This window comes from Zalophus californianus, chromosome 16, assembly GCF_009762305.2.
Source record: "Zalophus californianus isolate mZalCal1 chromosome 16, mZalCal1.pri.v2, whole genome shotgun sequence".
Lineage (NCBI taxonomy): Eukaryota > Metazoa > Chordata > Mammalia > Carnivora > Otariidae > Zalophus > Zalophus californianus.
In genome coordinates, this window is record NC_045610.1 from 13706105 (window position 1) to 13730386 (window position 24282).

A 24282-nucleotide genomic window follows, 5' to 3' on the forward strand; every position below is an offset into this window, starting at 1 on the left:
AGCACCTTGTCCATAGCAAGGTGTCTTCAGGAATAAAATCAAGGCAGTGGAGAAAAGCAGGTGTCTCTCCCCAAATCACAGGGCTGGTGACCTATAATCTAAGGATCCTCAAAACACTGTTTCATCCTGGGGGGCAGAGTGGAAGCCCTGACCTGAAGAGATGTTTTTCAGGGTGGGATGGGTTAGCTGTGGATTCACCCCAGGTCTCATCCATCCTCCCCAGACCTTTGGGAACTGGCAGGGACTGAGGTCTGGCTCATTTACACTGCTTGACAGAGTAGCCAATACTCCCAGAACAAAATGAGTTCAGGGACCAGGACAATAAGACATTTCAGGTTCACAGCTGTTTCACAAGAAAAAAATTGGAGATTTTTTTTTTAGATTTATTTTTTAATTTATTTTAGAGAGGGAGAGAGGGAGAGGGAGCAAGTGTGAGTGGGGAAAGGGGCAGAGGGAGAGAATCTTCAAGCAGACTCCCCACTGAGCTCAGAGCCTGATACGGGGCTCGATCCCATGACTCATGAGATCATGACCTGAGCCGAAACCAAGAGTTGGATGCTCTTGGAGCCACCCAGGCACCCCAGATGGAGATTCTTTCAGAAGTAGAACTATTAGAATGGACAGTCTAAGAATTTAAAATTAGCCTGACGTACATACTAAAATATATGAAAGGAGAATATTAGCAAGAAACAATAAGAAGAAAACATTAAAAAAAACCAAGTAGAAATATTAGGTATAAAAAATAAAATGGTTGAAATAAAGAATGTAATAGATGGGATTAATAACAATGGATAGAACTTCAGAACAAATTAGAGAATGAAAGATGCAAATTTAGGAAACCTCTCAGAAGGAAGAAGAAAAGAACAAAGAAGTAGGAAATATAAAACAAAAGGTAAGATATTGAAGATACAAGTAGAAGCACTAGCATCTGACTACTAGGAGATCCAGAAAAGGAAAAATAAAAGTGGAAATATTTGGAGAATTAATGGAGAAAATTTACTTACCATAATTGACAAAATAAGATGTAACAGTCTGGACCAAAGGTGCCCGTAGAATGTCAAAGAAGAGAGAGAAGGAAAACCTCACAGCTGGATATGTTATAGTGAACTTTTTAGGATTTCAGAGACAAAGAAAATTCCAAAAACTCACAGAGTGAAAAACCAGATCCTATATAAAAATTAGAAGCAGATTGACTAGATAGTTGTCAGCAGCCACATTCTATGTAAAAATGCAATGGAATCATATTTTGGTTTTCTATTGTTGCATAACAGACTACCTCCAAAACTCCATGACTTAAAACAGCAACTATTTTATCATATCTTGTATGATCTACTTCTACATATTGGATTGAGCTGCTCTACATGGGGTTGACGGAGGCTGCCTGGGAGTATTCACCTCATGGACAGACTGGTCTGGAGGGTTCCAGAGTGGCTCTACTCAGTGCCTGATGCCTTGGTGGGGAAGGCTGGAAGGCTAGACTCAGCTGAGGATGAACTGCTAGATGCCTGCATGTGATTTCTCCACATAGTTTCTCCAGCGTGGTGGCCTCAGGGTAGTGGGACTTCTTACATGGTGGCTGGCTTCCCCCAGAGTGAGTGCTCCAGGAGGCTCTGGTGGGAGCTGCAAGTCTTCTTATGACCTAGACTTGGCAGTCCTAGGATGTCACTCCCCCCACATTCTCTTGCTCTCGCAAATCATCAAGGCCAGCCTAGATTTGAGGAAAGAGGATTTAGACTCTACCCCTTAATGGGAGGAGTAGCAAGGAATTTGTGGCAATCTATCACAGATCCACAAAGTGTTTTTAAGTATCGAAGAAAGGGAACTGAGAACCTAGAATATCACAGCCATCCTTCAAAAATATTCTGAGCCATGTAGGCTTCTAGATGCTTTGCCACAGAACGAACTACACTGGAACTAGTTTGGGGTAAAATATTTAAATAAGAGCAGAGGAAAAAAAAACTAGATTTTAAGAGATAAATGAGAAAAATTAAGTAAAGATGGCCAGATTCCTGAGTAAAGTTTGATGTCTAAAAATCAATTAGCTAAGACCAAAGGAAAAGAGAAAATATATCCACCATCATCCAGAATCAAGTCTAGCTAATATTATCATGATAAGTGTTGGAAGGACAGAGACCAGGGGACTTGAGTGTGCCAAATTTCTTTTCTTACAGGGTGGGAGGGGATATAATATCAACTTTAAAAAAATGAATTAAAGGGAACATAGAAGAAGTGGGATAAATGGGGGGAGTAGGTGACTTGGCATGAGTCACACAGCTATTGGTGGTGGAGCCAGGTGTTAAACCCAGGTGCTCTGATATCAGAACCCACGTGCGTGAGTGAAGCATTATCATTGCTGTAACCTCACTAGCAGAGTGGTCGCAAGGACATGTTGCTGCTGGTCGGGTGTTCTTTTCTCTGTTTTTGGTAATTTCCTTTGTTCCAGGCTGTGAATGGACAGAGGGAGGGCCCTCTCCTGTGTTTGAGCCCGGAGCCGTGAGCCACCTGGTCACATGGCAGGATGGCCGGTGTAGCAGTGGGTTCCTGGCTTCTTTGCCCCAGCCAGAGTCCCATCTCAGTGTGGCCTCAGGGTTTGGCTGTGCAACCATCTTCTGGCTTTTGAAGAATAGGTATGGACAACTGATTTTTTAATCGGGTGCTGAATTTCCAGGGAAATGAGAGTGGCCAGGGGATTGTACCTCCAGCCGGTCAGCATCACTTCATCTGCTGGAGCATCCCTCAGTGAGGTGGCCTGGCACAGGGTATGGTTGCAAGACCTAGAGTTGGTCTAGAACTGCTTCATTTCTCAGAAGGCTCTTTGTTGGTTATCTGATTCTAAACCAGAGGGGGAAAGAAAAAGGCAGAGAGGGCAAGGGACTTGCCAAGGGTTCCATGGTAAGTTCATGGTGGGGTCAGGGCTGTTGAGAACAGCCAGTGTTGTGCTTTCTCAAGCGTGGTGCATCCTCCCCTGAGACCACTCCCTGAAGGCCGACTCCAGCCAGCTTTGCTCTGAGTGGCTGGGAAGTCCTCACCCTGGGAAGTTCAGCATGTGGGGTTGCTTGCTGCCACCCAGCTACGCCATGTCTATTTCACTGCCCGCAGCTAGGTGGGGCACAGGCTTTCAAGTTGCTATTGGACTACATTGAATTGTTTTTGATATGAAAACTAGCCCAGAGTTCCTGAAGTCCTACGATGCTGCTGGCACCATCCATGACTATGTGGTTGCCATGCTGTGTGGCTTGCCAAGATCACTGATGTGCGACCAGAATGCTGCTAGCTGGGGATATTTCAACACTCAGAGCCAAAGCTGGAACTTGGAAATGTGAGTATATCCTTGCAAGCTGGCTCCAGGCTAACGGCCAGAATCTCGAATGTGAGAGATTTAGTGGGGCTTTCCCATTTGGGAACAATAGTGGAAGATTCCAAGAGCCTAGGAATCAGGTTCCCCTGCCCCTTAGCCTGTCCAGTCACCAGGCAAGGGTGGGCCTGGCTATAAGTGAACCCTTGGAGGGGGACATCTCTTACACCCTGCTGTCCTGCTCCCCTACAGTTGCCCAGACCTAGGTTGGGCTCCCCCGTTCTCTATGACTCGGACCGAGCCTGCAGCTTTCAAAGAACAACTGTCAGTGTAATAAATTTTAAAATAAAGGGGCGCCTGGGTGGCTCAGTCATTAAGCGTCTGCCTTTGGCTCAGGTCATGATCCCAGGGTTCTGGGATCGAGTCCCACATCGGGCTCTCTGCTCAGCGGGAAGCCTGCTTCTCCCTCTCCCACTCTCCCTGCTTGTGTTCCCTCTCTCACTGTTGTCTCTCTCTGTCAAATAAATAAATAAAATCTTTTAAATAAATAAATAAATAAAATTTTAAAATAAGGTTAGGAAGTGAAAGTAGTAGTCTTGAGGGATGTCTTTTAAAGTTCTTTTTAAGGAATTGTTTGCCATTTCAGATCCAGGAATCCTGTGCCCTCTAAGTTCACTTCCTTCAGGTTCCAAATTCTGAGCTCTGTAAAAAAACAAAAAGCACCTGGTAGTTCAGGTAAAGGACTTTCTATCATGTTGTGTAAAATTGACAGTCCCCTGTTTACTAACCCCGAGTGATGAATGCAGTTGGTGTTCAGGAGACTGATGGGTCTGACTTTGGTTTGGCCGGTGCTAACTGACTATAACTGTGCTGAAACTCTGTCTCCCTTTGCAGAGTATGTTCCCTTCAAACACAGAAGGCCAGATAGTGGTGACATCTGGCTCTTTCTGACTCTTCCTGATCACCCCTGCTTAAACTGGTGGTTTTCGCCCCTGGAAGGCCAGTCCCAAGCTTTTGAAAGCCAGTGTTCACTTTTTAAAAAATGCAAGTCTGTTTCTCATGGTTTAAAAAAAGCCACAGAGGCCCTCTGTCAAAACACTGGATTCTACCCTCCTTTCTTGTATGTGTGTCCTGTAGGGTTTTCCTTCACTGAGCTTCCTGGAAACAACAAAGACCCAAAATCCAGCTCCGGGTAAATGCATTGTCCATTTTTGGATTGCAGATTGAGGGCCTCAGGCTTTCCCGTGCACCTGCTCCCAGACATCGCTGAGGCCGGCAGCGTGGCGGGCAGAACTTCCCGTGCCTGGTTTGAAATCCCACAGGGGACACGGGTGGGCGTGGCCTTGGGTGATTTACAGGCCTCCGTCTATTCCTGTATGGCCAAAAGGACAGATGCAGGTAAGTCTTTCTTTTGTTGGCTCCTCAGACTTCTACTGGTGCCTCCTAAGCTCCAGCTCTGTGTGAGGGCCCAAGGGGCACCTGTAACCAGCAGCCTCAGCATCCTGTTGATCACTCTTCTGTGAACATGAAAAACAGCCTCCTCCCTGCGGGTGAAGCCCCTCCTGGAGCTTACAATCCAGCAGGGCAAGTTCTGTCCCTGACCACAGTCTGTGTTTTTCTTCTTTAGGGCCAGGTAAGGGAATTGACTCTCTCTAGTTGGCTGATTTCTGCATAACTCCGTGACCCAAAAAGTAGATTAGTAGATTAGGGTTTTTTGTTGTGTCTTTGTCAATGGAAGTTCCATCCGATCTGATTAGGAGTGCAGTCTTTCTGCATTCAGGGTAAAAGAGTCACAGTGAGGTGGAGGCTGCAGTCTAGGGCAGGGCTTGGTAAACTTTTTCTGTAAAGGGCCAGATTGTAAATGTTTTAGGCTTTGTAAGCCATATAGTTTCTGTCCTAACAACTCAACTCTGCTGAAGCATGAAGCAGCCATAGCTAATACATAAATGAATAGGGGTATAGCTGTGTTTCAATAAAACTTCATTTATAGACACTAAAATACAAATTTCATAGCATTTTCATGTGTCATGAAATTTTCTTCTCCTTTTGATTTCTTCTTAACCATTAAAAAATGTAAGAACATGCTACTGGGATTGTAAAATGCTATAGCCCCTTTGGAAAACAGTCTGGCAGTTCCTCAAAAGTGAAACATGGAGTTAGCACCCGACCTAGCATTTCCAGTCCTAGGTGCACACCCAAGAGAACTGGACACATGTCCACACAAACACTTCACAAAGATGTTCTTAGCAGCATTATTCATAAATTCATAATTTCAAAATTAGCTGAGAGGGAAAAGTGAAATTCTCCCTATTTTGTTTGCACATATATGTGATAAAATCTCTTAAGGCCAACAGTTGTTCAAAACCTTTTCTCCCCAGTTTTTTTTCATATGTCAGCATCCCCCTTTTTAATTTTTTTATTATGTTCAGTTAGCCACTGTATAGTACATCATTAGTTTTTTTTATGTTATGTTAATCCCCATACATTACATCATTAGTACGTCATTAGTTTTTGATGATGCAGTGTTCAATGATTCATTAGTTACATATAACACCCAGTGCTCATCACAACCTGTGTCTTCCTCAGTACCCATCACCCTGTTACCCCCTCCCTTCTGAGACCCTCAGTTCATTTCCCCGGGTCCAGAGTCTCTCATGGTTCATCTCCCTCTCTGATTTCTCCCCCTGCAGTTTTCCCTCCCTTCTCTGTAACCCTCTGTGCTATTGCTTATGTTCCACAAATGAGTGAAACTAAAATCAATGCTTCAGGAAAATATGCTAAATTTATTCTGTGACTTTTAATTTTCCTAATATGGCATCTCTTGCCCATATCCCTTCATCTCAAAGTGTGAATGTCAAGGAACTCACATGGACTTTGGAGTCCAGCCCACTGGCCTGGGTGAGAATTTAGCCCCTCTTCTCCTTCGGTGTGACTTTGGGCAGGTTGTTTTTTTTTTCCTGAGCCCTTGTCATCATCCAAAATGAGGGCAATGATATGTTTCTCATGGGACAGTTGTGGTGACACACTGGGATGATGCCTATAAAGAGCCTGGCTCTTTCTACCTTGGTGGTTTTCAAATCGTAGGCTGTTCCCTTGACAGAGGGCTGTCCTGTGCCTGGATGTAAATGTGCTTTCTCTGTAGTAAGTGAGGGACTAGTCAAATGGGAAGAAAGTAGGTATTGGGCTCCCTCTTCACTGAGCTGGTTGTAGTCTCTGGTTCCAGACTGGGTCTGCTGGCTGTGCTCACTTGTTCTGTGTCCATGGGCAAAGTTGGGTGGCCTCCGTCCTTGACACCTCCACTTGAGGGGACAGGTGGAGGGCATGTTGCTTCTGGTATAGAGTCATGGTGAAAGGCTTGATGTGGCAGAAAGTAAAGGTTATTGGCTTTCCAAGATTGTTTTCAGTCTCCTTGCTTCCAACCTCCTAGTAGGTAGGAAAGTTACATGCTGATCTCAAGTTATTTCAGACCCCAACAGACTGAGAAGAACAGGCTTTTTGGCCAGGTCTTGTGAGAAATGGAAGAGAAGAGACTTGCAGGGCAGTCCATAGGCCCTGGCCTCAATCCAGAGGAGAAAATCATTCCCTCCGTGCTGAGTCTGGGAGCTTTTCCCCTGCTGGTGGAGGAGGTTAAGAAAAACACCATGGATGTTATGCACAAACAATGAATCATGGAACACTACATCAAAAACTAATGATGTAATATATGGTGATTAACATAACAATAAAAATTTTTTTAAAAAAAGAAAAACACCATGGATATGAGAAGGAGGTGGCACTTGCTAAAAATGAATGAAACCTCCCCAGAGAGTCAAATACTTGGGCTGAGAGAGGTCTTACTATCTGTACATTGTTGTCTATTGCTGTGTAACAAATCACCCCAGTACTTAGTAGCCTAAAGCAGCAAATGTTTATTATCTCTCATAGTTTCTGAGAGTCAGGAATCTGGATGTTGCTGGATGGTCTGGTTTAAGGTCTCTCATGGAATTGCAATTAAGCTGTTGCTTAGCTGGGTCTGCAGTCATCCAAAGGCGTGACCAGGCCTGGTGGATCTACTTCTCAGCTCATTTACGTAGCTTTGGCAGGAGGCCTCAGTTTTTTGCCACATGGACCTCTCCGCAGGGCTGCTCATGACATGGTGCCTGCCTCCCCCAGAGCAAGTGATCCAAGACAGAAGCTGCAGTGCCTTTTTATGACCTGGGCTCCAAAGTCACACAGGGTCACTTCTGCTTTATTTTCTCAATTAGAAGCAAGTCCCCAAGTCCAGCCCACACTCACAGGATGGGGGAAGTTAGTTAGGCTCTACCTCCTGAAAGGAGGAGTCTCAAAGAATTTGAAAACATTTTTTTTTAAACCAGCACACTCTCCCCTTGCCCTACTGTGACCTGTGACCTCTGAGTCAGCCGGACAGGCCTAATTTCTGCTTTCCTTGGACCCCAGTTCTCAACATCAGCACTTCAGTTCAGTTGGCAACCTCCATGCCTTCAGGATTCCAGCCGGCGCAGACTCCAGACCCTGCGGCTCCAGTCACCTACTTCCCGTACTTTGACAGGACCTACCTGGTGGTGGCAGCGTCACTCAATGGGGGCAACGTGCTGGCCATGTTTGTCCACATGCTGGTCCAGTGGATGGCGGATCTAGGTAAGGTGTTGCCCACATGGTGATGTGTTCCCCGCTTGTCCTTTCAATGCGGCAGTGTCTTGGTGCTGCCTGTGTTATTTAAGCTTCTAGATTCATGTGTCACACCCAGCCCGGCTCCAGCACATCCCTTCCTTCTTTAGGGATCTGGGCCTGTAGCCTTTTTTGCTGAGGTGCCGTCACCTCTTTTTTTCTGAGGGAGCACCTTTTCCTCTAACATTGACTGGTCTCCTGGCTCTCCCCTGCCCACTGGTTACTTTGTCAGTAGCTCACCATCCCTTTCTGATGACTGCAGAGAGCTGAAAATAAAATGATCAAACATGGATGAGTGAAAAGACTCCTGGTATTTTACAATATTATAAAATCCTTATAGCATTTATTCCTGGCAAGTGGTTCCTGACTCCCTTTCTTGGAAGGGATCCCTGAAAAGTCTGATGCCCTCCTGCTTTCTTCAGGGTAGACTAGATCGGGCCTTTCTCTGCTCTTCATTTGCAGAGAAACATGTAGCCTCCTTCCAGGAGAGGTTCCCTTTCCCTTTCCAAGCCCTTAAGGTAGGAATGAAATTTCTGGTCAGCCATGCAGGTCTAGGGAAATCACTGGCCCACCTGTAGGAGCTCTAAATCAGGTCACTCCAGGAAGCTTTCAGCGTAGTAACAAGGTGAGGCATGGGCGGTAGGGAGCACGTGGGAAGCTCAAACTGCTTGTGCAGACAAGTGTTGCTGACCCATGTCAGTGCTTTCCGGCTGGCCAGGGATGTCAGGATTTCAGGGGAATTCTGCCCCCTTGGCTGAGATCCCCTCAGGAATGAGTCATTAAGAGAACAGAACTCTGATTTTGTTTTGCCTTGTGTCAGAAAAGGTTTTCAAGATGCAGAACCAGTCATCAGAACCTTCAGGCAAGCCCTGTATTTAGATACTGTTTTAACTGGTTGGCTCTGTCAATTGTTGACTGAGTTGACCTACCGGTCTTATCTTTACGCAGAAGTGACTGTTATTTTTACCCCTGAAAGAGATGGTAATATTATTTAATTTCTCTGTAAGATGCTTTCAAAAAGAAAAGTCCCTTGCATTTTCATGGTTCTTGTTTTGATGAAACTGAGGACTTTGAAGGTTAGTATTGTACGTAATTTAACCTTTTAAGAAATTTCTACAATAATGTCATTTGATTAAAAAATACATAGGTGCCGGGGTGCCTGGGTGGCTCAGTCAGTTAAGCGTCTGACTCTTGATTTTGGCCAGGTCATGATCTCGGGGTCCTGGGATCCAGCCCCCCATAGGGCTCTGCACTTGGCATGGAGTCTATTTGAGGATTCTCTCTCTCCCTCCCTCTGCCCCTCCCCCTGCCCCTCCCCCTGCTCACGTGTACTCTCTCCCTCTCTCTAAACTAAATAAATAGGGGTGCCTGGGTGGCTCAGTTGGTTAAGTGTCTAACTCTGGATTTTGGCTCAGGTCATGATCTCAGGGTTGTGGGATCAAGCCCAGCATCGGGCTCCGTGCTTAGCAGGGAGTGTGCTCAAGATTCTCTTTCTCTCTCTCTCTTCCCCTCTGCTCCTCCTCCCTCTCTAAAATAAATGAATGAATGAATGAATAAATAAAATAAATCTTTAAAAAATATATAGATGCAAATACAGTAAGGTTTGTTGAGATAAGAGACATTACATTTATTAACCAGATATGGAAATATTAAAGCATAAGATATAAAAATAAAACTCTCTATTCAGAATACCCTAGGTTTGCATTATTTTCCAGAAGTTAGGAAACAGGGAGTTCCACCCTCATGCGGTTTAGAGTAGGGACTCTGAAGCTAGGTGGCCTGGGTTTGAATCCCAGCTCTGCCACTTTCTTGTGCTTTGGGGCAGGTTGCTTATCCCCTCTGTTCTTCACTTTCTTCATCTGGAAAGGGATTATCCTAGATCTACCTTAAATAACTGTGGGGATCAAATGAGTTATATTGCAGAGCACTTAGAATGATGTCTGGCCCATAATAAGTGTGGTATAACTGCTTGTTAAATAAGCATAGTGGTGGTGCAACCTGGGAGAGTGCCTCAGTTCTCAGCTCTGTCAAGTCATTATGTGGCCTTGGCAAGTCCCTTCCCTTTGGTGTTTCTTCAGCTCTGATGGCCTGTGGTTCTAAGCCTGTGACGTGAATATTTGGCAAATCATAGCATTTAATCCCCACAGTAGAATTGGATGAGGTGGTAAGCCAAGGGATGCAGAGACAGGACTAGAAGCCAGGTCTCTGAGACCTTCAGCTGCTATACTCCTTCCTTCAGGTGCCCCCCAAGGCTGGGGTCATGGCTCAAATGTTTCCCAGTGAGGAAGAACACTTTATTTTAACATTTCTTTAACATCCTTTTGGGAATTTTTATTAAGGACATACAAACACATCGTTTATTGTTTTCTTCTTTTAACTGTAGACTTTCTTGGGGTTTTGACAGTTTTCCACTAATGTCATTTTTCTGTTCTAGGATCCAATTCAGGATACCACATTGCATTTAATCATCATATCTCCAGTCTCTCTGCTTTCTTTTTTTTTTTTAAGTTTTTATTTATTTAAGTAATCTCTATACCCAGTGTGGGGCTTGAACTCATGACCCTGAGATCAAAAGTCATATGCTCTACCGACTGAGCCAGTCAGGTGGAGCTTTTCTATTTGAAAGCTTTCTATTTGATTGATCTGTTTTTTTTTTTTTCTTTTTCATCTTCTTTTCCTTTTTTCCCCCATAATTTTATGGCTTTATATTCTTTATTCTTTCAGAAGTTTTCAATGTACTATGTTTCCTAGGATGTGGAGAGATAATCCCTCTTACACACTGCAGTAGTAGTGTAAATTGGTCCAGCTTCTACAGGGCGATTATGATGTACATATCTTTTGAACCAGCAGTTCTCCAAGGACTCAGTCCTACAGATTTGTATACTTGTACACATGTGCTAGGTTATTCATCAAGCATGTGATTTTTCTGAGATTTTAGTAGAATTTCTAGAGGAAGGGGAAAGATTAGTATTCATTCTGGCTTTTTTTTTTTTTTTTTTTTAAGTAGGCTCCATGCCCAACATAGGGCTCGAACTCACAACCCGGAGATCAAGAGTCACACGCTCTACTGACTGAGTCAGCCAGGTGCCCTGATTCTGGCATATTTAACCAGAGTTCTGCTGTTCACATTTTGACTGATATTTAAATTATTTCTCCCTCTTCCTCTCTCTCATTCCCAAGTGTGCATAGCTGAGTTTGTATAAGTTAAATGTGCTGCCAATGAGACTTCACGGTGACACTGGGGTGGTGGCTCTCAGCACTGGCTGCACTCTGGAAACACTTGTGAAGTTTTAAAAACAATGTTGATGTCCTAGTCCTGCCTGCAGAATGCTGATGATTTGGCCATGGGGTGGGGTGGGGTAGGCATTTTATAAAAGCTCCTCAGGTGATTGTTATGCCCTTAAGTGTTGGTAAGCACTGGTCTAGAACCTTCTACTTCTTGGGCCAGCAGCACTGGCTTCCTCTAGGAGTAGAGAACAACTACAGAATCTTAGGGCCTACCCCAGGCACACAACTATGCTGCCCCCCTGGGAATTCTGTACTGTCTCAGCCTATAGCAAGGGGTGCATGAACTCACACAGGTCTTTTCTGTTCTTGGAAGGTCTAGAGGTCGAAGAATCCACTGTGTATTCATGTATGATCCAGGCAGCTGCACAGCAAAGAGACACCTGCCTAACTATCACTCCAACGGTATTGGGCGAGAGGCACCTGCCGGACCAGCTGGCCTCAGTGACCAGAATCTCCTCCTCTGATCTCTCCCTGGGGCATGTGACCCGGGCCCTGTGCCGAGGCATTGTTCAAAACTTGCACTCCATGCTTCCATTTCAACAGCTCAAGGAGTGGGGTGTGGAGCGGGTGATTGGCAGTGGGAGTGCACTGTCCAGGAATGAGGTGCTGAAGGAGGAGGTGCAGAGGGCTTTTCCCTTCCCAGTGTCCTTTGGGCAGGATGTGGACGCAGCTGTGGGGGCAGCTGTGGTCATGCTCCAGAGAAATCTTAACCAGAGGGAGTCTTAGTCAGTGCATCCTTTGGCCAAAAGACTGTTGCAAATGTTATCTAAGTAACATTCCTGACATGACCTTGTGGTCATCCTTTTCCTGGACAGTTTTCTGGGCAGCTTTTAAGCAAAGCTTGTTTTCAGGGCACCATCTTGACCAAGAACCTACCTTCATCCTCTAATAATGCAGCCAGGACTCATCAACTAGATCCCAAATCAGTGCTTTCTAAGAGACTCACTTGGGAATTGGTCGCAAATGTAAATATGGAAAAAAGAGAGAGGGACAAAGAAAGAAAAGGAACAGTAGCCCAGCATCGTGGTCAGCAGGCTCTTCTGTGATTCACCTGTAGACAAAGAGAAAATAAATGTGACTTCAGGCACCAAAAAGCCTCCAAATAAGAAAAGAAGGCCCCCCCACCCCCCACCCCCTGCCGCTCCAGCTTTTGGGATGATTGTATTTTGGGACGTGAAGCCCAGACTTCGGTCACGTGCGCTGTTGGAAAAGTCCTTCCCTCCTGGATCGTACCATGTGCCCCAGCAGTCCCCCTCCCGTTCTTGTTCTCCCTCGGCCACAGCTGGTTAGCTGAGGCAGGGCGTGGCCCAAGATAATATGGCTCAAAGGCACATAGCAGGGAAGGAAAGGGGGGGGTAGCATGACCAGCGAGGGAGACAGATGCTGCATGGCCCCACCATTCAGGCACATCGTTCCTAAGAGTCTGACCAGGCACCAATAGGACCCCTTTTCAGGGTGTGTCTGGGCAGCAGTGTTTTTGGCCCTGTACATTCTTGGGAATCTTTCCAACAGAGGGATGTGTCTGGGCATGCTCCTGTCAGAGAGGGTGGACAATTTACTCAGAACCCCTTATCCTGCGGCCCTAGCCTTTTTTTCTCTTGGTGTAGGCCTTGCTGGGCCACTATGTGTCCTGGCCTGCAGAAGCATCCCCCTGAAGTCAGCATCCCTGCAGGGATCCCAGAGCATCTTAAACCTTCCTGTAGTTGGTAGGCATGAACATGGATGGCATGGCTTCCAGGAGAAAGCCATCATTGCTGCATCTAATTCCAGACTCCCAAGAGTGATCCCAAGGCTCAGGCAGGCCTGACTCTGAGGCATCTGGGCAACTATGAGTCTGGGAAGCAGTCTTGTTGTCTCTTTGTAAATGTCACTTTATGAATCATGTGATTGTCCGAAGCTCTTAGATTAATCTGCCTGGCCATGCTGATTGGATTTTAGATACTAAAGCTCATTCTTCCAGAGCCTTGTACCTTTAATAAGACATACCTGTCTTCTTTGGGATTGTTGTAAATTATGGCATAGCTGCAGAGCTTGGTTTGGGAGGTTGGACACAGCCCTGAGGATCATTTGTAGGTTGTACTATAGAAAACCCCTGCTTGCCCCACAGTTCTGCCAGGACAAGTGGCTGAAGATCACTCAGGAAAGTCATGTGAGTTTTCTCTCAGCTAGAATGAGTCGACACCATTATTTTGGAGCCCCTGTGGGAGGCCTGTGAGAGAGAAGCCACCTTGGAATAGGCTGAAAGGTAACAGCCCTGTCCATCAGGAGGAATTGGCCCTCCGACTTCGGGGAGGCAGCCTGTCTTGTGTCCTCAGAGTGCTGTGGATGGAGTCTGTCAATGTAAGAGGAGAACCTGGATGCAAGGCCAGGAAGCCCAGCCCAGTGCCCAGTGTGGTGCTGGGACTCCCTGTTCCCTTTCCACATGTCCCCTCTATCTCTGAGGGCTGAGCCTTGTGCCGTCCAAGCTTGTCAGCTCAGAGCCCTGCTGCTGTATTTATTGCACCTGGCCTGGGCCTCTGCAGGGGGGTTGAACATAGTTCCCAGGGCCTCGTTTCTTCAGCCTGAAGTCACAAACCACTCACTGCTTTTGCTGTCATTCCTGGAAGGTACCAGTGTTTGATACCAGCACGATCCTCATATGAGCAACTGGCCTTGACTGCCTGCCCACGTCCAGATCTTACAGGCACACTGTAGGCTCACACTTGCCTACCTGATTGTTTGGGCCAGTGAAACGTGAGCAGGAGTGTGTCACTTGTTCTGTGCCTTCAGGCCAGTTGTGTGGGCCTTTAGGAGCCAGTGTGTGATGTGTCACATTCCCTTCCTTTTGCCACCAGTGACGGGTAGTGTCCCAGAGAAGGGCTCTGTCAGCTTGGGTTCCATGTTAGGACCGTGTGGTGGAGAACCCTCACCAATGAATGAGCAACGTGCAGTGTGACTAAGAAATAAACCTTTGATGTTTGAAACCACTGAGATTTGGGGGTTGTTTGTTACCACAGCATAACTCAGTGTATCCGGACCACTACAGCCACCCTAGAGACCGTACCTAGGCTCAACTGCACCCAGCACAGACTGACACATTTATCAACACCCACTAGGAGCTGGGTTTTCTGTCAGGACAATGATGAGTTGTTGAATTTCCATCACTAGGGAATGAAATAAACACTAGGACAGATTTGTGTGTGTGCAGAAGGAGGAACAATTCATTCTCAAGTGACACTGAGCTAAACCTTGGAGAGTTTCAGTCCATCAATACCAACAACAGCTAACACTTTTTGAGTACCTGCTTTGTACGAGGAGCCAATCTAAACTCCACTTGTTCGGACCTATTTGATCTTTATGGTGATCCTAGAAGGTGAGTACTATTATCTTCATTTCTCAGATGAAGAAACCGAGACACAAAAATGTTATGTAACCCACCCAGGATCATAACCCTAGGATTCAGCCCCAGGGCCCACTTCCTTCAGTGTTCTGGGCTGAGAGAGCAAATGTGTTGACATGAAAGACTGGCATGAGCAGGGTGTGATGAATTGTCTGGTGTAACTTGGTTATAGGGCATATGAAAGGGTGTGGTAGCACTTGTGACTGGAAATGTCAGCCAGACTGTGAGGGGTCTTGGGTGCCAGATGGCGGGGTTTAGACTTTTCTCCTGTGGGCAGTGGAGTGGAGGACAGCTTCATGGGCTTCGGGAGTAGAACTGCCAGTGTCCAGACTCTAGATTGGAGAACAGGTGTTGCGGAAGGCAGGGGCCCAGTTGGAGGGGCCTAGAAAGCAGCCTGTGAGACATGGTGGCCCGAACCAGCCGGGGGACAGAAGCTGCCCCCCTTACCCTTCCTTTGGCCCTTGACTATGACTAGATCCATATGTTTATGTGGCTTTCATGTTCTCTCTTTTTCTTCTCAACTGGACTGAAAGCTGCTTGAGGGAAGGGTTCCTCTTAAGCTGTTCTCTGATCTGTCCTTCTGCCTAATCTTGGGCTGATGCCCATGTTTGGAATGTCCTCCCGGGGCTGAACATCATACCAAGGCCCAGCTCAAGTGCCATCTTCCTGCTATACAGACTCCCCGACAGCATATTTCTCACTGGATTATGATTGCAGCTGACATCCGGGACCCTGCTCAGTGTTTGCTGTTGGCATGGCATATTGGCCCCTGGCTTGTGACTTTTACAGGGCCCCCCACTCAGTAAAGTGTCAGAGAGAGCCTAGCAGATCTTCCTCCTCATGCATCCTGGCCTCTTTGAGGGCAGAGACCAGCTTATTCACCCTACTCAATTGCTGTGGGTTTGCTAGTGCTCAGTGGTCCTTCAGGAAAGAGGGCAGTTTGCACCTGACCTCTTGTCTCAGCCACAGTTAGATGGACAGATCACATCTTTGAAATCGAGAGATTCTGGGTTTAGAGATGCTCACTGTATGAGTCATGAAACATTAAGCAAATCTTGGGTTTTTTTTTTTTTCATTAAAAAACAATTAGTCACAACCTCAAGCTAATGGTCAGATACAGCTCAACAGTCAGCAGATGCGGTTCTCATTTGAAATAATGATGAGAACCATAATCCGTCGTGCCTGCCTAGAGCTTCACCAGCTCACAGAGACCATTCACACCCCGTATCCTTATTAATCCCCCAGAAAAGCCCTATAAAGCAGGTAGGGCAGGTGCTCTCGCCCATTTTGTGGATGAGGAAGCAGGCCCAGAGCTTCAGCTATCAGCCCAAATTTATGCAGTGGGCGTCTGGCACAGCTGGACCTCCTCTCCTGCCTCCGTTCTCTGCCCATGCTCCTGATCTCTTCTCCCTTTTGTTTCCAGCCCCACCCTGGGTCCCAGCTCTGCAGAGCAGGGCTCAGTTTTTGGGTGCTGAGTGGATGCCTCATCCCTCCCTGGCTTAGGTGGCCAGCTCCATTCACTTCTGGAGTGCACTGACCCCTCTCACAGAGCCCTGCCCTCCACAGGAACTGACTCACGTGGGTACCTGGTGATGCTAATGCACAGACCAAATGCAGAAAGGAATGTAGGTTTGCTGTTTGCCATCTGCACCTGGGATCCCTGAAACCATTTAAAATCTGGGAGGCAAGACACAAAAATCAGGGAAGTTAAATGTCAACACAAGGTTTAGAAAGCTCAAGATGAGACTAGTAGAGCTGACACTGTCCTTGGGCGGGTTACAGTGTCCTTAACCACTTTCCCTGGGGCTAGAACTAGCACTGCTTGGTTCCTACCCAGTTCCTCCCAGAAATGCCAGGCTGACAGTTCCTGATTTGGGTAATCAGGCTTTTTCAGCACATGAGAGTTTGCTGGTTTCTAGCTGTACCAGAAAGTCTGGCTTCAAATTGGTGAGGACCCAGATGGATGAAGAAAATAAATGAGGCTTCTATGGCCAGAGTCAAGGGCTCCGTTTAAGTCAATGTGCCCCCTGGTGGTAACACTGGGAGAACTGCAGCTGTTGGTGACGGGTTCCAGCTGACTCCGCCCACCCACTTGGTGGTGTGGCCTTCAGCACCTTCCTCCGGTGCCCCTTGTCCCCATCAGACCAGAGCTTGGAATAAGTGCCCCCTCCTAGAATTCATCATTTAAACTCATCATTTAAAATTCTGATCTACTTACAAAGAATTTAAAGGGGTACATCATTACATAGATTCAAGAACACCCTTAAAGAGTTATGGAAGCTAGGGGCAGGGAGGTGGGAAAGAACACCTTGTTGCACATTATGACCCAGAAAACTAGGCTGATGGCAGCAAAGCTCAGTCCTAGGGTGTTGTCTCTGCCACCATTTCATGAGTTTTAGTAGAACCACTCAGTGCAGATTTTGCTCAGATAAGACCATGCCAATAAATATTTACAGTGTGCTACTTTGGGCAAGGCATGGAGCTAGGCTTAGAGAAGGAAAATTGAGGGGACAAGAGCCCTGTCACCCTGAAGCCATTAAAATCTGTGAAATAAGACATAAACATCAGAGAAAGCTCAATACAAGCTTTAGGAAGCTTCAGACAAGACTGGTATGGTTGTCACTGTCCTTGGGCGGGTTACGTAGCCTGTCTACAATTCATTTCCTAATCCAAAATCAAACTTACCTCATGAAACTTTGTGAGAGTTTGATGAGTTAATGGCCAAAGTGCTTACCCCAGAACCTGGCACACTGCATGGGCTTAATAAGCACCCACTGCCATTATTGTTGTCATTGTGATCACATGCACCAGTTGCTACAGGAAGGTATAACGCTGAAATTTGTGTAGGAGTTTAGAGGTGAGCACTTTGGCTGGGCCCTTGGTGGAGAGGCGTTTTGGAGGAGGTGGGAGTTGAATGATAGAATCTCAGCATCCACAGTACTCACCTGCCCACTGGGCCTTAAAGATGGGTTAAGTGGGATGCATAGAGCAAACATGTTGGGCAGAAGAAGGGCACGGGAAGAGCATGGAGGCAGGCACAGTTAGTGTGACTAGAGGGGAGATGTGTCTTGGTGACAGCTGGGCCATGGTAGGAATGGGCTTAGGGTGCCAGGGTGAAGGATAAGGCCTTGTTCAGTAAGGGGGCAAGGTCAGGAGAATGTTCCGGGACTGGGGATTGAGAGGTGGTGGGTCGGGGTGCTGGGCCAGGGAAGGGAGGCACTTCTGGAGCCTCGGGTGAGAGGAAGTAGCTGCCAGCTACAGTGGGTGGATTTGAGGACGGTGAGGACAGAGAAGGAGAGGCTGGAGATGACAAAGTATGTCAGGCTGGATGAGCACACAAAGCTGGTGCTTTTCTAGGCAGGAACATTGAGGGGAGGGAATGTGGAGGGCAGAGGAGTCTACTTGGACGTGCTGAGTGGAAGGGGTTTGTGGTCTTCATCTGCAGATTCCAGGAGGTAGGGATGGAACTCATGGGAGAGGGGAGGGCTGGACCCCTGGATGAGGGAGTCCCTGGCTTGGGAATGTCAGATGGGTCCTTGGAGGAGTGGGGGTCTCAGAAAGGGGTAGGAGGATGTAAGGGTCAGTCATGGGGAGCCCGCGTGTGTGGAGGAAAAGCTGTCAGGGAAGGAGGAGGAGGGTCACGATTTCCCCTGTAGCCCTCACAGCATGCAGACTCTGGGAGATGCTGTCAGCACCCAATGGCTCTGTTCCAAAGGGGACACATTTAGTGATGCGTGTTGTCCTCACCGGAGGCAGAAATCACCTGGGAAGCTAAGGGGACGGTTCTAGTGGAGAAGTGTAAACTTCCCCTTTCTTGGACCGTGCCCCTGAGCTGCCCAGTTGTCTCAGTGCCTTTCTCAGATGTCTCCCACCCATGCCCCGGGGCTACCCATGGCTGAGACCCGGCCCTGGTCCAGGCAGTGTCCCTAAGACAGCATGGGCATGTCAGTCTCCATACCAAGGTGTTCCTGCAGCAGCTCTGGCCCACAGTGGTTAGAAGGAACAGTGACCCCAGAGAACTTGTAGGTTGAGGGGTCACTGCTGGTGAGTTTTTGTGTTTTTTTTAAAGATTTTATTTATTTGTCAGAGACCCAGCGAAGAGAGGGAACACAAGCAGGGCGAGTGGGAGAGGGAGAAGCAGGCTCCCCGCTGAGCAGGGAGCCCGATGCGGGGCTCCATCCCAGGACCCTGGGATCATGACCTGAGCCGAAGGCAGACGTTTAACGACTGAGCCACCCAGGCGCCCCGAGTTTTTAAAATATATGTAACGGATAGTTATGTATGATTAAGAATGAATTCCGTGATCCAGCAATCCCACTTCTGGGTGTATATGCCCCAAAGAATTGAAAGCTGTAACCCAAAGAGGTATTTGTACACCCATGTTCACAGCAGCATAGTTCACCCCACAGTTAAAAGTTGGAAGCAACCCAAGTGTCCATTGACAGATGAATGGCTAAATGTGCCATATACGTATGATGGATTATTATTCAGCCTTATAAAGGGAGGAAATTCTGCAATTTGCTACAATACGGGTGAATCTTGAGGACGTTACACTAAGTGAAATAAGCCAGTCACAGAAAGATAAATGGTGCATGATTCCACTTATATGATGGTCTTAGAGTAATCCAGTTCACACACAGAATGTGAATGGTTGTCGGAGGCTGGGGGAAGGGAGCAATGGGGAGTTAGGGTTTAATGGGTATAGGGTTTCAGCTTCGCAAGATGAAAACAGTTCTGGAGATGGATGATGGCAATGGCCGCACCACAGTATGAATGTACTTAATGCTACTGAATTGTACGCTTAAAATGCTTCAAATGGTATTTTTCATGTTATATGGATTTTACCAAAATTTCAAAAAAAAAAAAAAGAGATGAATTCCAAGGTTCATTTTAATTGAAGCGGAAGTGGCACATATGAAGTGGCACACATGTAAAAAGGTGTCCAAGCAGGGGGCATGGTATGGTGTGTTGAGGTGGGCCTGGCTTCCATGCTCAGACCCCCAGGGTCAGCATGACCGGGGCAATCAGCTGCGCTGATTTCCCACGTGTAAAATGACCACGGCAATTTCTGCCCTGCCACCGCTCAGGGTGTTGTGTTGCCTGGGAGAGTGAGCTTGCACAGCCTCTCTGTAAACTGTAAAACGTTGTGCAAAATCCGTGCAGTGTCTGCACTCTACTGTCTTGACTCAGGGGTCAACCTTGTGAGCTACTCCAAGTAGGGCTTTGATGGGCCTTTCTGGTATGTGGCTGCTCATTTCAGGCTGTGTGGGGCCTGTGGCTTGTGGGGTCCTCTAGGGTTCCTATGGGCAGCTTCCAGGATGGGTTCTGCAGGACATTTTGGGCTGCCAACTGCAGGCATATTCAGAAAGACTTTGCAGCTTTTCTCAGCCATATTCTGGGAGGGAATTAAGCCTTACTGTATTAACTTTTCTCCTGTGCATTTAGGATGGCACTAAGAGAAACAAGGAAATAGACACAGAAAATAATTTTCTGAGTTCTGTGGTTCCACGAGGAATCCCAGTTGAGCAAGGCTGGGACCTAGTAGACCCAGAAGCCTCCCACCTCAATGCCTACACCATGGTGCCACAGGGAATGAGAGGCCCAAGGGAGGCAGGGACTCACCCAAGGTCGCACAGAGCTGGTGGCAAAGCCAGCATTCAAAACCAGTCCTTAGATGCCAAGCCAGGACTGTATGATGGGTGACGTGACCATTTCCATCCCTTCTACATGGTGCTGGGTTTGACTTTTCTGGTCGTGACAGTGAATTTGTGGAGTTTGTGAGGGTGGTGGGTTTGGGAGGCCTGAGCAGTGCCCTCCTCTTCCTTGTGAGGAAGCTCTGGCTGGTTCTGGGCTGTGTGTGGCTAAGTGCACTGCAGACCCTGGCACGGTTGGAGGCAGGGCAGCAGCTAAGTGGTTTCTGAAAAAGGGCAGAAACGATGGGAAAAGCTCTGGGGTCCTCTGGGAATTGGAGCCACGGCAACCACAGCTGCGGCCATTGCTGGAAACGTTTTCCTTGAGTGCCAGAGCGGACCCACAGCTTGTCCCTGCAGCGCCGAGCCACCACGACCTGGGGAGGGGCCAAGGCCCCTCACCGAGGCAGGGGAGGCAACTCTTCTCCCCACACCATTTCAGCTCTCCCCTCAAGGAACAACGGCCTCGGAGCTCCAGTACCCACCGTGTCTGGGGTGTGCCTGCATCTAGCTGGTGAGTCCTTTTTGTTGTTTGATGGCCAGTGTCGATGTTAGCTTTTAGAATGGCATAGTGAGCTGTCGGAAGCTGGGCCTTGTCTCTGTCCAGCTATGTGACTATGAGCAGTTCAACCAGCCTCTTAGCACCTCAGCTGCCCCATCTGGACATGGGGTAATCACAGTGACTGCCTCAAAGTCGTGGTGACGCTGAAGTGAAGCTGTAACTATCGTGCACTTAGCGCGGCTAATCATGAACGCCTGGCAAGCGAGAGTGGAGGTTGCTATTGTTGATGTGTATTATTTGCACCAGAGTCATCCTGGACCCTCATCCTGGAGCAAAGAGGCCATGGGTCTTGCTGAGGCCAGTGATTTGTGGCTGGAGGTTTCGCCACATTGCCCTCTCTGTACTAAAGGGGCGCTGGGCTGGGAGGCAGGAGTCCTGGGTTCTTGTCCAGGCTCCAATCACTCTCTGTTTTGCCTAGAGTTCCTCTGGCTCTTCATCCATAGGTTGGGTAGCCCCCCAGATCTCCAATCCTCTCTAGCCAAATGCTCAGATAGGCCAAGAGGGCAAGACTGATGTGGGCTGGGTCCTGGACCAGCTCCCAAGAGCCTGCAGGGAGGTCAGAGGCAGACAGATACTTTGAGCAGAGAGGGAGTAGGAGAGCCACACCCCAGGATGTCTCATCTGGACTGAGGAGAAGAGGAAGGTTTCTCCCAGGGGTTGGCAGTGTCCTCCCTGGCTCTGGAATTGAGGAAGACCCAGAGGCCAAACCAAGTCTTTGCTGAGCCAGGTCAGTCTTTCAGGACTGTCCTTTAGTCCAGACTGGTATTTGTGAATCTTGCATAAACCAGAACCACCATCTCCATTAGACACCCCAAGTCATGGCTGGAAATTCCCCCATCATTGCAGAACATTCAACTGTGACGGGTACATCGCCACGGGACTCACGTGCTAGACACACCCAGGCCTGGCAGTGGCAGGCCATCTCGTCCCTGTCTTACGCCACAACCCAAAGCAAATGGCCTCTCAGTCCCTGTCCTTCGCTCTGCTCCTGAAGAAGCCTGGCTTCCAGTAGGGAATCAGGTGCGAGGCATGCATTGCAGATTTGGGGTTTCTTGACCTACTGAATGATGTTACTGTGTGGGCTGCTTCATGTTTCTTGGGTTTGGTTAGATTTGGACCAGTCAGAGGAAGAGGCAAAAAGGAACATCGCAGAACAATTTTGTGGAGGCTCCTGCTAATGGGTGCTCTTGTTGGGATAAGAGCTGTGAGTCAGGCAGCAGGTTTATTCTTGGTTTTGTGGCCAATCCTATCCAAGGGAATAGCCCTGGGAGAGTCAGGCCTGGCATGTGGCCTGGATCTTACTCAGACTTCATTTTGGGCTTTGAGCTTCCTGGGATGCTTGTTTGAGCAGGAAGGTGCTACAGGTTAGGGCTTCTGATGGGAAGGTCATTGTGCCTGCCTGCCTGGCCCCAGGGCTGGGGAACCCTGGTCTGATCAGCCCCCTACCCTGGGGTGAGATCTGGGGCTGAGTTTAATGGCTGAGAAGAGCCCTGAGCCTTCAGAGAGGTGGTGGGGTGCTGGAGATGCTCTGGAGCCGGGCTGCCGAGTACCAGATCCAGCTTCCTCCTCTGCCTGTGTGGCCTCATGTAACCGCTGTCAAATACTTACTCTGAGTCTCCTCACCTGTCAAATACTTACTTCTTAGAGATGGGAAAGTGAAGTGAGTGCATGTGACGTGTTAGAATGGTACCCACTTTTGCACAGGACATGCCCAAGCATGTCAATTATTTTCATTCTTACTAGCCTCCTGTGCCTTTTGAAGGTGACAGGCTCCCCATAGTATGAACAGTGCTGGACAGGAAGTTACCTTTTGAAAGCATAGATGAGTGTGGTCTTCACGCTTCTGAAGCTTCTCGTGGCTTCCTACCATCCACACAATTGTATCCACATTCTGTTCCTTGACATTCAAGGACAGTAGCCATCTGGTTCTGACCCTGCTGCCTGTCTTCCAGTCCCCCTGGCTTCCTCTTCATCAGCTAGTCTTCGATCCCCATCATCTCCCCCAGTCCCAGGCCAACCCTGCTCTCTTTCCAGGCCCAGATCCTCTGTCACTTCCTCCGTGAAGCCTTCTTCAGTACCCTGGCCCCTCCTACAAGAGCCCTGCCCCAACCAGCACCTGGTTTCTGTCTCAGATGGGGCCTGAGTGCTCTCTGTGCCCCCAGCACAGGCCTGGATTCCCAGTAGGATTCTGTAGATGGATGTTGAGTGATGGAATGAATAAATGGGTGAGTGGTCAGAAGTGGGATTCCCTGTGGCAGGGCACACTTGCTGCTGCAGGGTTTCCATCCAATGGATGACCCAGAGAAAGCCTCAGGCCCTCCTGAAAGAGGAACAACAGACAGGAGGGAAAACGGGGCTGTCTCATTCACAGGATGCAGAGGGTGAGGCTGCCTCATTTTCTTCCCCCAAGGATCTGGGCATCAGATCGTAGCTGATTTATTGCCAAGGCCCAACCATGTGCTCTGAGTGATAACTGCCTGAACTTGCACTTGAAAATGCAGGCCTTGGGGTACCTCCCATTCCTTCAGTGGCTATTTTTTGGAATCCAGCCACTGCTGGGACATGACTCTCACTTACTTCCTATGCAAATGGGAACAAAAAAGGTCTGCATCTGATCTCCTTCATGTCCCCCACAGTGACCAGCACAGATTTTTTCATAAGGAGAGGGATCAGGCAAGCTCCCTGCTCAGGAGGAGGTCACAGGGTGTGAGGGAGATAAGGCAGTGCCAGATAGAAATTGCTAGAGTGCATAATGGACGTTGCTAAGAAGGCCCTGAAGGATGATGGACAACCAACTGGGCCACTCTGGAGGGGCTTATGAGCATGGCCAGTGCAGAGCTTGGGGGTGTGGAGGACGCCAAGGGGAGGTGGCATCTGAAAAGTGGTAGGATTTGGGCAAGAGGAGGAGAAAGAAAAAAAGCACCCCTAGTGGAGGCACTGCAGGAGCAAAGGCCCCTGAGACGTGGGACAGCCCTGGGCACCAGAGAGCGGGGATGCCCCACTGGATGGAGCAAAGAGTGTGGGAGAGGAGGTTAGGAAGCGAGTGGAAAACAGTTTCAAAACGAGTTCACGGCCATATGTGCTGGAAGGCCTGGACCAGCCCTGAATCACTTAAAGTTTAAAAGTTCAGGGATGCTTGAAATATACTAATTTCACAAAAATGACTAAAAGTGCAAAAAAATCTCCTACCAACTCGACAGTTGCAGCCCCTGGGTTGAAGAGCAGAGGAAAGCGAGCACATGGCTAGTGACAGGGACACACCACTCGCCTTGTTCGTGAAGACACAGCCTGCCCTGCTCTTTGGGGTTGAGCCATCCTCATCACCGAGCTCCCCGCTGAAGGTGCAGTCAGTGAAGGCCACTCCCATTGTTTCCCTTCCTCTGATCTTGGAGGGAGGCAG

At 48.0% G+C, this 24282-nt stretch overlaps 1 protein-coding gene across 2 annotated transcripts in view; it reads left to right on the forward strand.

Annotated features, from left to right (window-relative positions):
• The window catches only part of SHPK (sedoheptulokinase), a 32647-nt gene extending 18438 nt beyond the window's left edge, over window positions 1–14209 (forward strand). For both annotated transcript variants that reach the window (XM_027624750.2, XM_027624751.2), the window contains exons 3-7: window positions 2444–2627; window positions 3167–3319; window positions 4518–4693; window positions 7733–7933; window positions 11565–14209. In XM_027624750.2, coding sequence (XP_027480551.1) covers window positions 2444–2627; window positions 3167–3319; window positions 4518–4693; window positions 7733–7933; window positions 11565–11977 — 1127 coding nt within the window. In that variant the 3' untranslated portion in view covers window positions 11978–14209. The remainder of the gene's footprint in view (window positions 1–2443; window positions 2628–3166; window positions 3320–4517; window positions 4694–7732; window positions 7934–11564) is intronic.
• Window positions 14210–24282: the final 10073 nt, after the last annotated feature.